The sequence below is a fragment of the Bufo gargarizans genome, chromosome 2 (assembly GCF_014858855.1).
Source record: "Bufo gargarizans isolate SCDJY-AF-19 chromosome 2, ASM1485885v1, whole genome shotgun sequence".
Lineage (NCBI taxonomy): Eukaryota > Metazoa > Chordata > Amphibia > Anura > Bufonidae > Bufo > Bufo gargarizans.
The window spans coordinates 345,565,532-345,578,256 of record NC_058081.1 but is presented as its reverse complement, the minus strand read 5'-3'; the positions used below and the strand labels follow the sequence as shown (position 1 = coordinate 345,578,256).

At 48.3% G+C, this 12,725-nt stretch overlaps 1 protein-coding gene across 1 annotated transcript in view; it reads left to right on the top strand.

The window, feature by feature from the left end:
* GNPTAB (N-acetylglucosamine-1-phosphate transferase subunits alpha and beta) overlaps window positions 1-12,725 on the top strand; it is a 93,093-nt gene that overhangs the window by 78,905 nt on the left and 1,463 nt on the right. The window contains exons 19-20 of the mRNA XM_044280693.1: window positions 5,107-5,274; window positions 5,357-5,447. Coding sequence (XP_044136628.1) covers window positions 5,107-5,274; window positions 5,357-5,447 — 259 coding nt within the window. The remainder of the gene's footprint in view (window positions 1-5,106; window positions 5,275-5,356; window positions 5,448-12,725) is intronic.

The following is a 12,725-nucleotide window of genomic DNA, read 5'->3' as shown; positions in this document are numbered from 1 at the left end:
TCGACCACCCAGCGCATGAATATACTTTCCTTTCCCTGCTGACGGCGAGGAGAGGTGTCTCCTCCCCCTAAGGTGGATCCTCCGGTGGCCGGATTAGCCAATTATATGGCCCTTCCTGTCTTAGTCAGTTCCTCTTTCCAGGATGCTGTAGACAGACGCATAGACTCTCTTCCAGGTCCTTTTTTCGCTGGCAGCGCGTCCCTGTGACCTACCTTTCACTCAGCAGGAGTAGCCAGTGCTCTCTCGGTGTGGTTACAGCACCACCACCAGGAACTGGCGGTACGAGATGCGGCTACTAACACACTGGAGTTGGTTCTCCAGATGTCTCAGGCTTCTAAGATTCTTTGCGAAGCTTCTAGGGACATTGTTTCCCTCTTTGCCCGCAGGTTGGCCATCTCTGTCACTCAGCGCGAAGAGATCTGATTGAAGGTGTGGGACGCTGATGCCTCCACCAAGCGTTCCCTTGCTAATCTCCCCTTTGGGGTTTCCAGACCTTATGGGGATCAGCTGGACGAGTTCATCTCTGCATGCCTTTTGCCGTTTCTCATCTGGTAGGCCGTCGCCTGCTTCCTCCGCCGGGGGTCTCAGGTCGCCCGCAAAGAGGCCTTCCTTTGCACCAGCCTTCCCGGCGCTAGAGGGCCCAGTCAGCCCGCCCTGCTGCTCCTAGGTCTATCACATGTCCCGATTGCGGAATCCCACCATCGATTCCTGCGCTTCGCCATTATGAGTCGACACTGTCAGTTTGTCGCCCTTCCTTCGGGTTGGCGACCACCCCGCGGGTCCTTACCACGGTCCTGGACCGCTCATGGCGCTTCTTCGTACCAAGGGCATTACTTTGCTGCCCTATCGGGACGATATCCGGATAGAGGCCCCCCTCTCTACCGCAGACCGAGGACAGCGTCCGGATCACTGTTCAGACTCTGGAACGGTTCGGCTGGCTGGTAACTTTCCCAAACTCCTGCCTCTTCCCGTCCCAGAGGCTCTCCTTCCGGAGGATGATTTTGGACACCTCGGCTGCCAAAGTATTCTACCAGCCTTCAAGTCCTCCCAGATCCAGGGGGCAGTGTCGCATCTGCTGCGCTCCCCGTGCCTCTCCATTCGGGAATACTTGCAGGTCCTGGGTCTTATGGTAGCCTCTTTCGAGGCCTTCCATATGCCCAGTTTCACACTCGCCTGGCGCAACAGGAGATCCTTTACCTTTCAGCGGGTTCGGGCAGCTCTCCCTAGGTGGCTGTTCCCGATGAACCTGAGGTCGGGGAGTTCCTTTCTCGCATTCTCCTGGACGACCGCCACCACCGATGCCAGCATCCTGGGTTGGGGGGGGCGTTTTCCAGTCTCGCACGGTTCAGGGGATTTGGTCGGCGGCAGAGTCTCGCCTTCCAATCAACTTTCTGGAACTGAGGGCGATTTTTTCCGCTCTCTCTCTCCTATTGGACCTCTCTCCTTGCGGGCCTCCCAGTGCGGGTTCAAACGGGCAATGCCGCGGCCGTGGCCTACCTGGATGGCCTTCCTGTCCTTTTGTGAGGGTTCGGGGTTCCCTCCCCTTCGGTTTTCCATCTTGATGGTACTGTCTTTTCTTCAGTCTGGGCTTGTGCAGGGACTGTCGCTTAGTTCCCTGTAAGGTCAGGTTTCGGCGCGGGCCGTCAGAGGTCCCTTGCTCTTAAGGGTCCGGTGGTGGCCTTTCTTCGGGGGTGGCGCATTCGGTTCCCCGTATGTTCCCCCTTTGTCTCCTTGGGATCTCAATTTGGTTCTGCGCGCTCTGCAGTCGGCCCCCTTCGAGCCTTTGAGGAGGGTCTCTCTGACTGTTCTCATCTGGACTTCCTTGTGACCATAGCTTCTGATACAGCTACATAGCGTAGTGATTAAAGTTCTGGGCTATTATGCAGTGGCTGTGAGTTCACATCCCATCACGAGCTTTTAAGTCAGACTGGTGTCGAAGCTGGCCGCTCTTTCCTGTCAGGAGCCTTTCTGGTTTTCCACCAGGATTAAGTTGTGCTCCGTCCAGTCCCCTTCTTTTTGCCCAGGGTGGTCTCTCCCTTCCACCTTGATGAGGATCTTGTCCTGCCTTCCTTTTGTCCTTCTCCGGCTAACCCCAAGGAACGCACTCTGCATTCCCTGGATGTTGTACGGGTCCTGAAGGTGTATCTCGCGACTACTGCTTCCGTCCGCCGTTCTTGGCGCTCTGGATCTGCTTGGCTATTTCCGCGGCTTGTCGCGCTTGTGGTGGAGTTCCCCCGGCTAGGATTGCCGCTCGCTCCACTAGGGCGGTGGGGGCTTCCTGGGCAAGACGCAATCGTGCCTCTGCGTCTCAGCTGTGTACGGCGGCCACCTGGTCGTCCTTGCATACCTTTGCAAATTTTTGTCAGTTGCATTCACTGGCTTCGGCTGATGCGGCTTTGGCCGCAGGGTTTTGCAGGCTGTGGTTCCTGTTTGACCGTTGGGCGTTCCTCCTGGCGGTGCTGATATTTTTTCCCACCCCATGGACTGCTTTTGGACGTCCCATGGTCTGTGTCCCCCAATGGAAAAAAGTACGAGAAAAGGAGATTTTTGTGAAACTCACCTGTAAAATCTTTTTCTCGTCTTTTCCATTGGGGGACACAGCTCCCACCCATTATTCCTGTTGCAGGAGGGGTCTTTAGTTCAGTTTTTCTGTTTCTGGTTGGACCTTATGGCTTGGTCCGATGGTTTCCATGATTTTTTTCTTGCTCCTTCTCCTACTGCTTGTGCAACGCCTGAGTTCCTCCTGGTGGAGTCGGGGGGGTATAGCCTGAGGAGGAGGAGCTCTTTCATTTGCATAGTGTCCCTCCTACTAATACCTCTAAGCTATACCCATGGTCTGTGTCCCCCAATGGAAAAGACGAGAAAAAGATTTTACAGGTGAGTTTCACAAAAATCTCCTTTTATCCAAGTCATTCAGAGATTGTTTTCTCGTGACACATTGTACTTCATGATAGTCATAAATTTGAGTCAAAATATTTCACCTTTATTTATGAAAACATCCCAAATTTACCCAAAAATTTGAAAAATTCGCAATTTTCTAAATTTCAATTTCTCTGCTTTTAAAACAGAAAGTTATACCTCATAAAATATTTATTATTTAACATTCCCCATATGTCTACTTTATGTTGGCATCATTTTGGAAATGTCATTTTATTTTTTTAGGACGTTAGAAGGCTTAGAAGTTTAGAAGAAATTCTTCAAATTTTTAAGAAAATTGCCAAAACCCACTTTATAAGGACCAGTTCAGGTCTGAAGTCACTTTGTGGGGCCTACATAGTGGATACCCCCATAAATGACCCCATTGTAGAAACTACACCCCTCAAGTTACTCAAAACTGATTTTACAAACTTTGTTAACCCTTTAGGCGTTCCACAAGAATTAAAGGAAAATGGAGATCAAATTTTTAAATTTCACTTTTTGGGCAGATTTTCCATTTTAATCCAATTTTTTCTTTAACACATCAATGGTTAACAGCCAAACAAAACTCAATATTTATTACCCAGATTCTGCGGTTTACAGAAACACCCCACATGTGGTCATAAACTGCTGTATGGGCACACGGCAGGGCGCAGAAGAAAAGGAACTCCACATGGTTTTTAGATGCCATGTCCCATTTGAAGCCCCCTGATGCACCCTTACAGTAGAAACTCCCAAGAAGTGACCCCATTTTGGAAACTAGGGGATAAGGTGCCAGTTTTATTAGTACTATTTTTGGGTACATATGATTTTTTGATCATTCATTATAACACTTTATGGGGCAAGGTGACCAAAAAATTGGTTGTTTTAGCACAGTTTCTATTTATTTATTTATTGTTACAGCGTTCACCTGAGGGGTTCAGTCAAGTGACATTTTTATAGAGCAGATTGTTACGGACGTGGCGATACCTAATATGTACACTTTTTCTCATTTATTAAAGTTTTACACAATAATAGCATTTTTGAAACAAAAAAATTATGTTTTAATGTGTCCATGTTCTGATAGCTATAGTTTTTTTTATTTTTTGAGAGATTTTCTTATGTAGGGGCACATTTTTTGCGGGATGAGGTGACGGTTTTATTGGTACCATTTTGTGGGACATACGCGTTTTTGATCACTTGGTGTTGCACCTTTTGTGATGCAAGGTGACAAAAATTGCTTGTTTTGACACAGTTTTTTTTTTTTTTTTTTACGGTGTTCATCTGAGGGGTTAGCTCATGTGATATTTTTATAGAGCTGGTTTTTACGGACGCGGCAATACCTAATATGTATACTTTTTTTTATTTGTTTCACTTTAACACAATAATAGCATTTTTGAAACCAAAAAATGATGTTTTAGTTCTAAGAGCTATAGTTTTTTTTATTTTTTGAGAGATTTTCTTATGTAGGGGCTCATTTTTTGCGGGATGAGGTGACTGTTTTATTGGTACCATTTTATAACACCTTTATTTTTTTTTATTTTTTTTTACACTTTTCGTCCCCCATAAGGTCATACAAGACCTCTGGGGGACATTTGCTTCACTTTTTCTTTTTTTTTTCATTGTTGATTTCTCCTGTAACTGGGGCTGACATAGTAGCCCCAGTTACAGAAGAAATGCACCCCCCAGAGAGGCTGTACAGCGTGATTCTGCGCTGTACAGCCTCAGAGCAGGGCTGATCGAGGTCTCTGTAACACCTCACAGCTCCTGCACGCTCCGGTCCCGGTCCTGCTCGGTGAGCGCTGTGTCTGCAGCGATCTAGAAGGCAGGGACACCTGGGAACTGTCCCTGCCTTATCTCTGGGTTGCACTGCTGTCACTGACAGCGGGCAACCCGATCAGCAGCTGCACGATTAGCGTGCAGCTGCTATTTCTGAAAGGACGTTTTAAAACGTGCTTTCAGAAATAGAGGTCCACCCATAGGACGTTTATATCCTATGGGCGGACTTAAAGCGGTTAAGGATAGGCCAATCTATGTTGACACATCAGAATCTCTCTGAAGAGCAGACACATATCTTCACATTAAAGTATTAAATGTGACACACAAAATGTCATTATTCACAATGTTTTAGTTTTCATCTTCTTTTCTTTAGCAAAACACGTATGTATAATGTGTATATGATCTAACAAACAAACATTTTGACTCCCCCAGAAAATTCATCTGCTTGAATGATAACATTAATCACATTCACAAGGATGCCCAAACAGTGAAGGCCGTTCTACGAGACTTCTACGAGTCAATGTTTCCAATTCCTTCTCAGTTTGAATTACCTAGAGAATATCGCAACCGCTTTCTACACATGCACGAGTTACAGGAATGGTAAATTGCTTTTATTTATTTGATGCTAATATGTGCATATTATAAGAAATGCACTGACGGTGAGAATTGCTATGTTTTCCAGGAGGAGTTATAGAGACAAGTTGAAGTTTTGGACGCACTGCGTCTTGGGAACGTTGATTGTATTTACAGTCATCTCTTTTTTTGCTGAACAGGTAACTTTTTTATTTCTTCTTCGTTCTAAGGCCGTTTAGATGGTTAAAGGGATATTCGTGTTGTGACAACTTATCCCCTATGCACAGGATAGGGAATAACTGTTAGACTGGTGAGAGTACTATAGCTGAAACCCCCATTGATCACGAGAACAGAGGCTCTGTACCCCTCAGGACCCTCTGAAATGAACAGTGGCATGAGTGGCAGGTTGGGCATGTGCACTGCTGCTCCAGTCATCTCTATTGGCTTTCCAGAAATAGCTGACCACCATTCCCATCTGTCTCTAGAACTCCCTAAGAGATTAATGCTGTTGTGCTCATGCTCGACCTGCTGCTCCATTCTTTTCAAGGGGCTCTGAGGGGTCCAGGGTCCTGGTTATTGTGATTAGTGAGGGTACCAGCAGTAGAACCCCCACCAATCTAATAGTTATCCCCTATCCGGTGGACAGGCGATAACTTGCCACAACCAGAATACCCTTTCATTTCTCATCCATCTCATTGGGGGACCCAGGCATTGACTGTGCATAGCTGTCGCCGCTAGGAGGTGGAAACAAAGTGTAAGCTCCTCCCTCTTCAGCTATATCCCTTCCTGCATGGACCAAGCTAATCAGTTTTAGCTTAATGTCTGTAGGAGGCAGACCTTCCTGCGTTGCAGGTCTGCTGATTTTGATAAATTTGTAAATTTATCTGCCTGCACTCCCACCCAGGAGACGGGAGACCAGGGGGTCACCCAAACCCCCTGCTCGTTCCCGCTCTCTAGAAGAAAAGGAGGACCAGAGGTCCCTGTAAAAACCTCTGTCTCCCGCCAGGAAACACATCACCACAGCCACCCCAGCGAAAGTCCCCTCTGTTCCGGTGTAGCGTCCCTCACCGAGGGGTGGTGATCCGGCTGGAGTCAGGGGTGCAGAAGACGTCTGAGAGGTGAGTAGGAGCATTGCTCCCCTCCACCTTCCCTCCAGTAACCCTCTCAGTACCACCTCCAGTGCCCCTCTCCAGGACCCCGGCCAGTATTCCCTTGCACTTGGGCAGCAATCTCCTTTAAGGGTTAACATACCTGGGACATTGCTGCAGCAAGGGGGTGGCTGCTTTCTTTGTACACACCGCACGTCTGCTGCGGCTTCCCGGGCTGACGGCGTCCTCTGGAGCGCACAGGGAGGGGGGGAGGCAGGGTTGTCCTGATGAAGCACCGTTTCCTATGTCGGCGCGTCAGCTTGGTTCTGTGGCAGCCGGGTCCATTATTATTCAATGCCCCCGTTTCTGTGCGGCCTGCGACTGTAGGCGTCCCTGCGGTGGCCGGGGACGCCGTCGTGGGAGGCATTGCCTGAGAGCGAGGGGGCGTGGTCTGGGAGGATGGACGGGTGCTGGAACCGGCAGCATTTTAGGGGTGGGGCTTGTGTTCATCCCGCCCCCACGTTAGCAGCAGAGCACTGGAAGAGTGGACTCTGTCTACTTCCGGATTTTTTAAGCTCGTGGAGGAAATTAGGGTCTGACTGGCGTTTCGAGGGACACAGGCTGGGTAAGTGTTTTTTGTCCCTTCTTGCAGGGCCAACCTTCCTATTTGCCTCATTGGGGTGACAGGGGTGTCATTATGTCTGAACCCAGGTCCCGAAGCAGGCGGTCCCGTTGGTGCGTCATTTTGCCTGCACATCAGGTCGCACAAAATTTCCATCCCCTCAGTCAGACTCCCTCTGCTTTGTGTGTTGTGCGCCGCCATCAAGCGGCTCGGCTCCGGACCCATTGCTTCCCGCTGCCAAACCTACGGAAGAACCGGAATAGGCGCGTTCCCTGTCTAGGGTTGTAAAGGATGTCTCCAATACCAACAAAGCTATTGTGGATATATTGGGGAATTTTTCAGCAAGGCAGTTCTCTGACCGGTATGACTCTGGGGATCATGGGGCTTGTGCCCATCGCGGCCGCCCCTCAAAACGGGCCAGAACTTCCTCCTACAAAAGGGGTTCTGTGTCTCCCTTGTACTCGGCCTCTCCTCCTCCTTCACTTCGACATGTCCTCAGTTGAAGAGGCATGTTCCGAGGAGAGAGAGTCAGATGAGGATGTTGTCTCACCAGAGGGTCAGTCACCCAAACTATCCTCCATGATGGACAATTTAATTACGGCAGCTATTGAGACGTTGCAGGTTGAAGATCCCGCTCCGTCATCTGCCAGCTCAGGTTTTTCCTTTCAAAGGTCCCGTCGCTTGCACAAATGTTTTCCCAACCACCAGGAGTTTGATTCCCCTCTCCAAGGAGTGGAATTTTCCAAATAGACTTTTTATGTTGCCAAAACGCTTTAACGTCCTTTATACTTTTCCGAGTGGACCCGCCAGTTTCCCCCTTGGCTATGGGGGAGTGGGCAAATAACTTACGTCAGGGTCTTGAGTTGGGAGTCCCCTCGGAGGAACTTGCAGATGTGGCCCTGCAGCTCTCGCATGCCAGTGCATATATTTGTGAAGCATCTTTGGACGCGGCCAGGTTTATGGCTCATTCGTCAGCCCTGTTGGTGGCTTTTCGCTGTACCCTATGGCTCTCATGCTGGGTGGCATATAATGCTTCAAAGCGGACCGTGACGGCCCTCCCATTTACTGGCAGCAGACTTTTTGTTAAGCGCCTGGATGAGATCATTTCGGACGCTACAGGTGGTAAGAGCACCCATTTACCTCAGAACAGGGAGTGGTCTAATAAGGCAAAAAAGCGGAAGCCTTTTTTTTTCAAGTTTTTCCGGCCCAAAGGGAGCGTCCGATAAGTCAACCGCAGGCCAGAAGCGCAAGCCTTCTTTCAAGCTGCAGCCTTCCTGGCATTCCTGTCAACAGGGCTCCAAGTCCTTTAACCCTAAGAGCTCCGCTGCATGGCGGGTGGCTCCCGGCGCCCTCCTTTCGGATGGGTGGCCAGCTTCACGTGTTTCGGCATGTTTGGCTGGCTCACGTCTCGGATGAGTGGGTGAGGAAGGTCATTGCAGAGGGCTACAAGCTGGATTTCAAATCCTCCCCTCCATCACGTTTCTTTCAGTCGTCTCTTCCGGACTCTCCTGCAGCCGCAGATTCATTTTTTTCTGGCAATTCACATGCTACAGCAGCAAGGTGTGATTGTTCCGGTCCCTATGCAAGACCGTTTTCAGGGGTTTTAATCCAATCTCTTAGTGGTTCCCAAAAAAGAGGGGACGTCCGTCCCGTTCTAGACCTTTAAGGCGCTCAACCTTTTTCTTTGTGTCCGCAGATTCCCGATGGAGTCACTGAGGTCGGTCATTGCGTCCATGGAACCGGGGGAGTACCTGTACTCGATAGACATCAAGGACGCTTATCCTCACGTGCCCATATGTGTCAGTCATCAGAGGTTTCACCGGTTCGCAGTGGGTCCATTTCACTACCAATTTGTAGCCCTCCCGTTGAGCCTAGCCACAGCTCCCAGGGTCTTTACGAAGGTTCTGTCGGCAGTCATTGTCCTGCTCCATGCCAGGGGGATCGTGGCAATCCCTTAATTAGACGACATCTTGGTGAAGGGTGTGTCGTTCCAAGGGATGGCAGACAGCCTGAGCATAGACCTGGACACCTTGGAGCGCTTCGGATGGATCGTAAACAGACAGAAGTCTTGTCTTTATCTATCGCAGCGATTGACTTATCTGGACGTGGTACTGGACACTTTTCAGGCCAAGGTGTTCTTGCCTCCGGAAAAACTATCCGCTCTCCATCTTCAGATTTGCTCATTGTTGCGGCCAGCTCCGGTTCCCATTCGTCGCTGCATGCGGGCTCTGGGGCACATGGTTTCTGCCTTCGAAGCAGTTCCCTATGCTCAGTTCCATACCAAAGCGCTTCAGCGATCCATTGTGTCCAGCTGGGAGGGTGTTAAGTGTTAACAGCGGACACAAACCTCGGGGGTTGGGGGGGGGGGGGGGGGGAGTGTTGGAAAATCTCTTGGTTCATGGGGTATGGTCACGCGAGGAGCGCTCCCTTCCAATCAATGTTCTGGAGTTGAGGGCGATTCGGCTCTCTGCAACACTGGGGCAACCATCTCAGGGGTTGTCCTTACGTGTTCCCACCTCTTCCTCTCATTCCGCGGCTTCTCCAGAAGATATGGTCCGAGGGACTGCCCGTCATTCTCGTGGCCCCAGATTGGCAGCGCAGGGTGTGGCACGCCTCCCTAGTCGCCCTTCTCGCCGACTAGCCTTGGCATCTTCCTCTTCGGGAGGACCCGCTGTCGCAGGGGCCAATCTTCCACCCGAATTTAGGGTCGCTACATTTAACGGCATGGCTGTTGAAGTCGCGTACTGAAGGCTCTGGATTTTTCGGATGCAGTGGTCCAGACTATGATTCATGCCAGGAAGCCTTCGTCTTCAGAATCTACCACCGGATTTGGAAGTCCTACTTTAGTTGGTGCAAGCGGAGACAGCTGTCTCCCGTTCGTTTTTCTTTGACGCAACCTTTGGCTTTCCTGCAGTCGGGCATGGACCTGGGGCTGGCTCTCAGCTCTCTCAAAGGGCAAGTGTCGGCTCTCTCCATTCTTTTTCAGCAAAATTTAGCTTTGCTTTCGGAGGTTCAGACTTTTCTGCAGGGGCTGGCGCATGAGCTGTATGAGGGCTTGTTTTTTGCAGGATGAACTGTAGTTTTTACTGGTACCATTTTTGTGGCATGTATGACTTTCTGATAACTGTTATTGAATTTATTTATTTATTTTTTTGGGGGGGGGGACTAAAAAAAAACTTTTTTTCCAATGTAATGTTTGATGCACATTTTCAGAAGTGGTGATACCTGATATGTTCATTTTTTATTGTTTATAGATTTTTATATGAAAAATTTGGAAAGAGGGTTCATTTCAACTTAAGAAAAAAGCATATACAGTTGCAAGAAAAAGTATGTGAACCCTTTGGAATGATATGGATTTCTGCACAAATTAATCATAAAATGTGATCTGATCTTCATCTCAGTCACAACAATAGACAATCACAGTCTGCTTATTACACACAAAGAATGAAATGTTACCATGTTTTTATTGAATACACCAGGTAAACATTCACAGTGCAGGTGGAAAAAGGATGTGAACCCGTGGATTTAATAACTGGTTGAACCTCCTTTGGCAGCAATAACTTCAACCAAACTTTTCCTGTAGTTGCAGATCAGACGTGCACAACGGTCAGGAGTAATTCTTGACCATTCCTCTTTACAGAACTGTTTCAGTTCAGCAATATTCTTGGGATGTCTAGTGTGAATCACTTTCTTAAGGTCATGCCACAGCATCTCAATCGGGTTGAGGTCAGGACTCTGACTGGGCCACTCCAGAAGGTGTATTTTCTTCTGTTTAAGCCATTCTGTTGTTGATTTACTTCTATGCTTTGGGTCGTTGTCCTATTGCAACACCCATCTTCTGTTGAGCTTCAGCTGGTGGACAGGTGGCCTTAAGTTCTCCTGCAAAATGTCTTGATAAACTTGGGTATTCATTTTTCCTTCAATGATAGCAATCCGTCCAGGCCCTGACGCAGCAAGGCAGCCCAAAACCATGATGCCCCCACCACCATACTTCACAGTTTGGATGAGGTTTTGATGTTGGTGTGCTGTGCCTCTTTTTTTCATAGTGTTGTGTGTTTCTTCCAAACAACTCAACTTTGGTTTCATCTGTCCACAGAATATTTTGCCAGTACCGCTGTGTAACATCCAGGTGCACTTGTGCAAACTGTACACGTGCAGCAATGTTTTTTTTTTGGACAGCAGTGGCTTCCTCTGTGGTATCCTCCCATGAAATCCATTCTTGTTTAGTGTTTTACGTATCGTAGATTCGCTAACAGGGATGTTAGCATATGCCAGAGACTATTGTAAGTCTTTAGCTGACACTCTAGGATTCTTCTTCACCTCATTGAGCAGTCTGTGCTGTGCTCTTGCAGTCATCTTTACAGGACGGCCACTCCAAGGGAGAGTAGCAGCAGTGTGGAACTTTCTCCATTTATAAACAATTTGTCTTACCGTGGACTGATGAACAGCAAGGCTTTTGGAGATACTTTTATAACCCTTTCCAGCTTTATGCAAGTCAACAATTCTTAATCGTAGGTCTTCTGAGAGCTCTTTTGTGCGAGGCATCATTCACATCAGGCAATGCTTCCTGTGAAAAGCAAACCCAGAAATGGTGTGCGTTTTTTTTTATTATTTTTTTTATAGGGCAGGGCAGCGCAGCTGTAACCAACACCTCCAATCTCATCTCATTGATTGTACTCCAGTTGGCTGACACATCACTCCAATTAGCTCTTGGGGATGTCCTTAATCTAGGGGTTCACATCTTCTTCCACCTGCACTGTGAATGCTTACATGGTGTGTTCAATAAAAACATGGTAACTTCTAATTCTTTGTGTGTTATTAGTTTAAGCAGACTATGATTGTCTATTGTTGTGACTTGAAGATGAAGATCAGATCACATTTTATGACCAATTTGTGCAGAAATCCATATCATTCCAAAGGTTTCACATACTTTTTCAAAACTATATATAGTTTAACTTTTTTTTTTAATAATAATTTTTAACCCCCTTAGGGGGCTATAACCTGGGATCTTTTTATTTCCTCCTTGCCCCATTCACCATAATAGAGATTCTATTAGGCTGAATGGGATTTTGGCATGCTCTCTGCTGAGCTGTGCTTTGTGCACAGCTTAGCAGGTAGGTTACTATGACAGCCCTGGGAAGTTCCAGAAGTGTCCAGGCTTCCATGGTAACCGATCGTAGCCCCTGCGGGGGCTCCAATTGAAAGCCAGAAGGTGCCACAGATGCTGCGATCACTGTTGATCCTGAGGGGGTTACATGGCGGTTAATTTGCAAGGATCGCCATTCCATGTCATTGCGGCTGTGTGACTGCTGTATTATACAACCGGTATCTGCCACGCATGGAGCAGGCTGACTGGAGCAGCCCGCTCCATACATTCCCTCACCCACCGTGACGCAAGAGTACACCATGGTGGCTGAGAGGGTTAAAGAGATTGTGCTGTTTCAGGATAGTGATAGGTCATCAATATCAGATTGGTGGGGTTCTGACTCCAGACACCCCGCCGCTGGTTGCAGATGCTGCGCTCAAGCAATGTAATTACGCCTTCCTCTCTTGTTCACTTGAATTACACTGAACAGCTGCTACAAGAGAGACTTTGTGCAGGAACATTTTGAAGAGGACACAACACCCGCACAAGTGCCTCAGTCTCTTTTATTCAATGATTGGCAGGGGTGTCGGACCCCGGCCAATCAGATATTGATGACCTTTCCTGAGGATAGGTCATCAATACCCTGACACTGCACAGCCATGTTAGGCCCCATGGACACGGC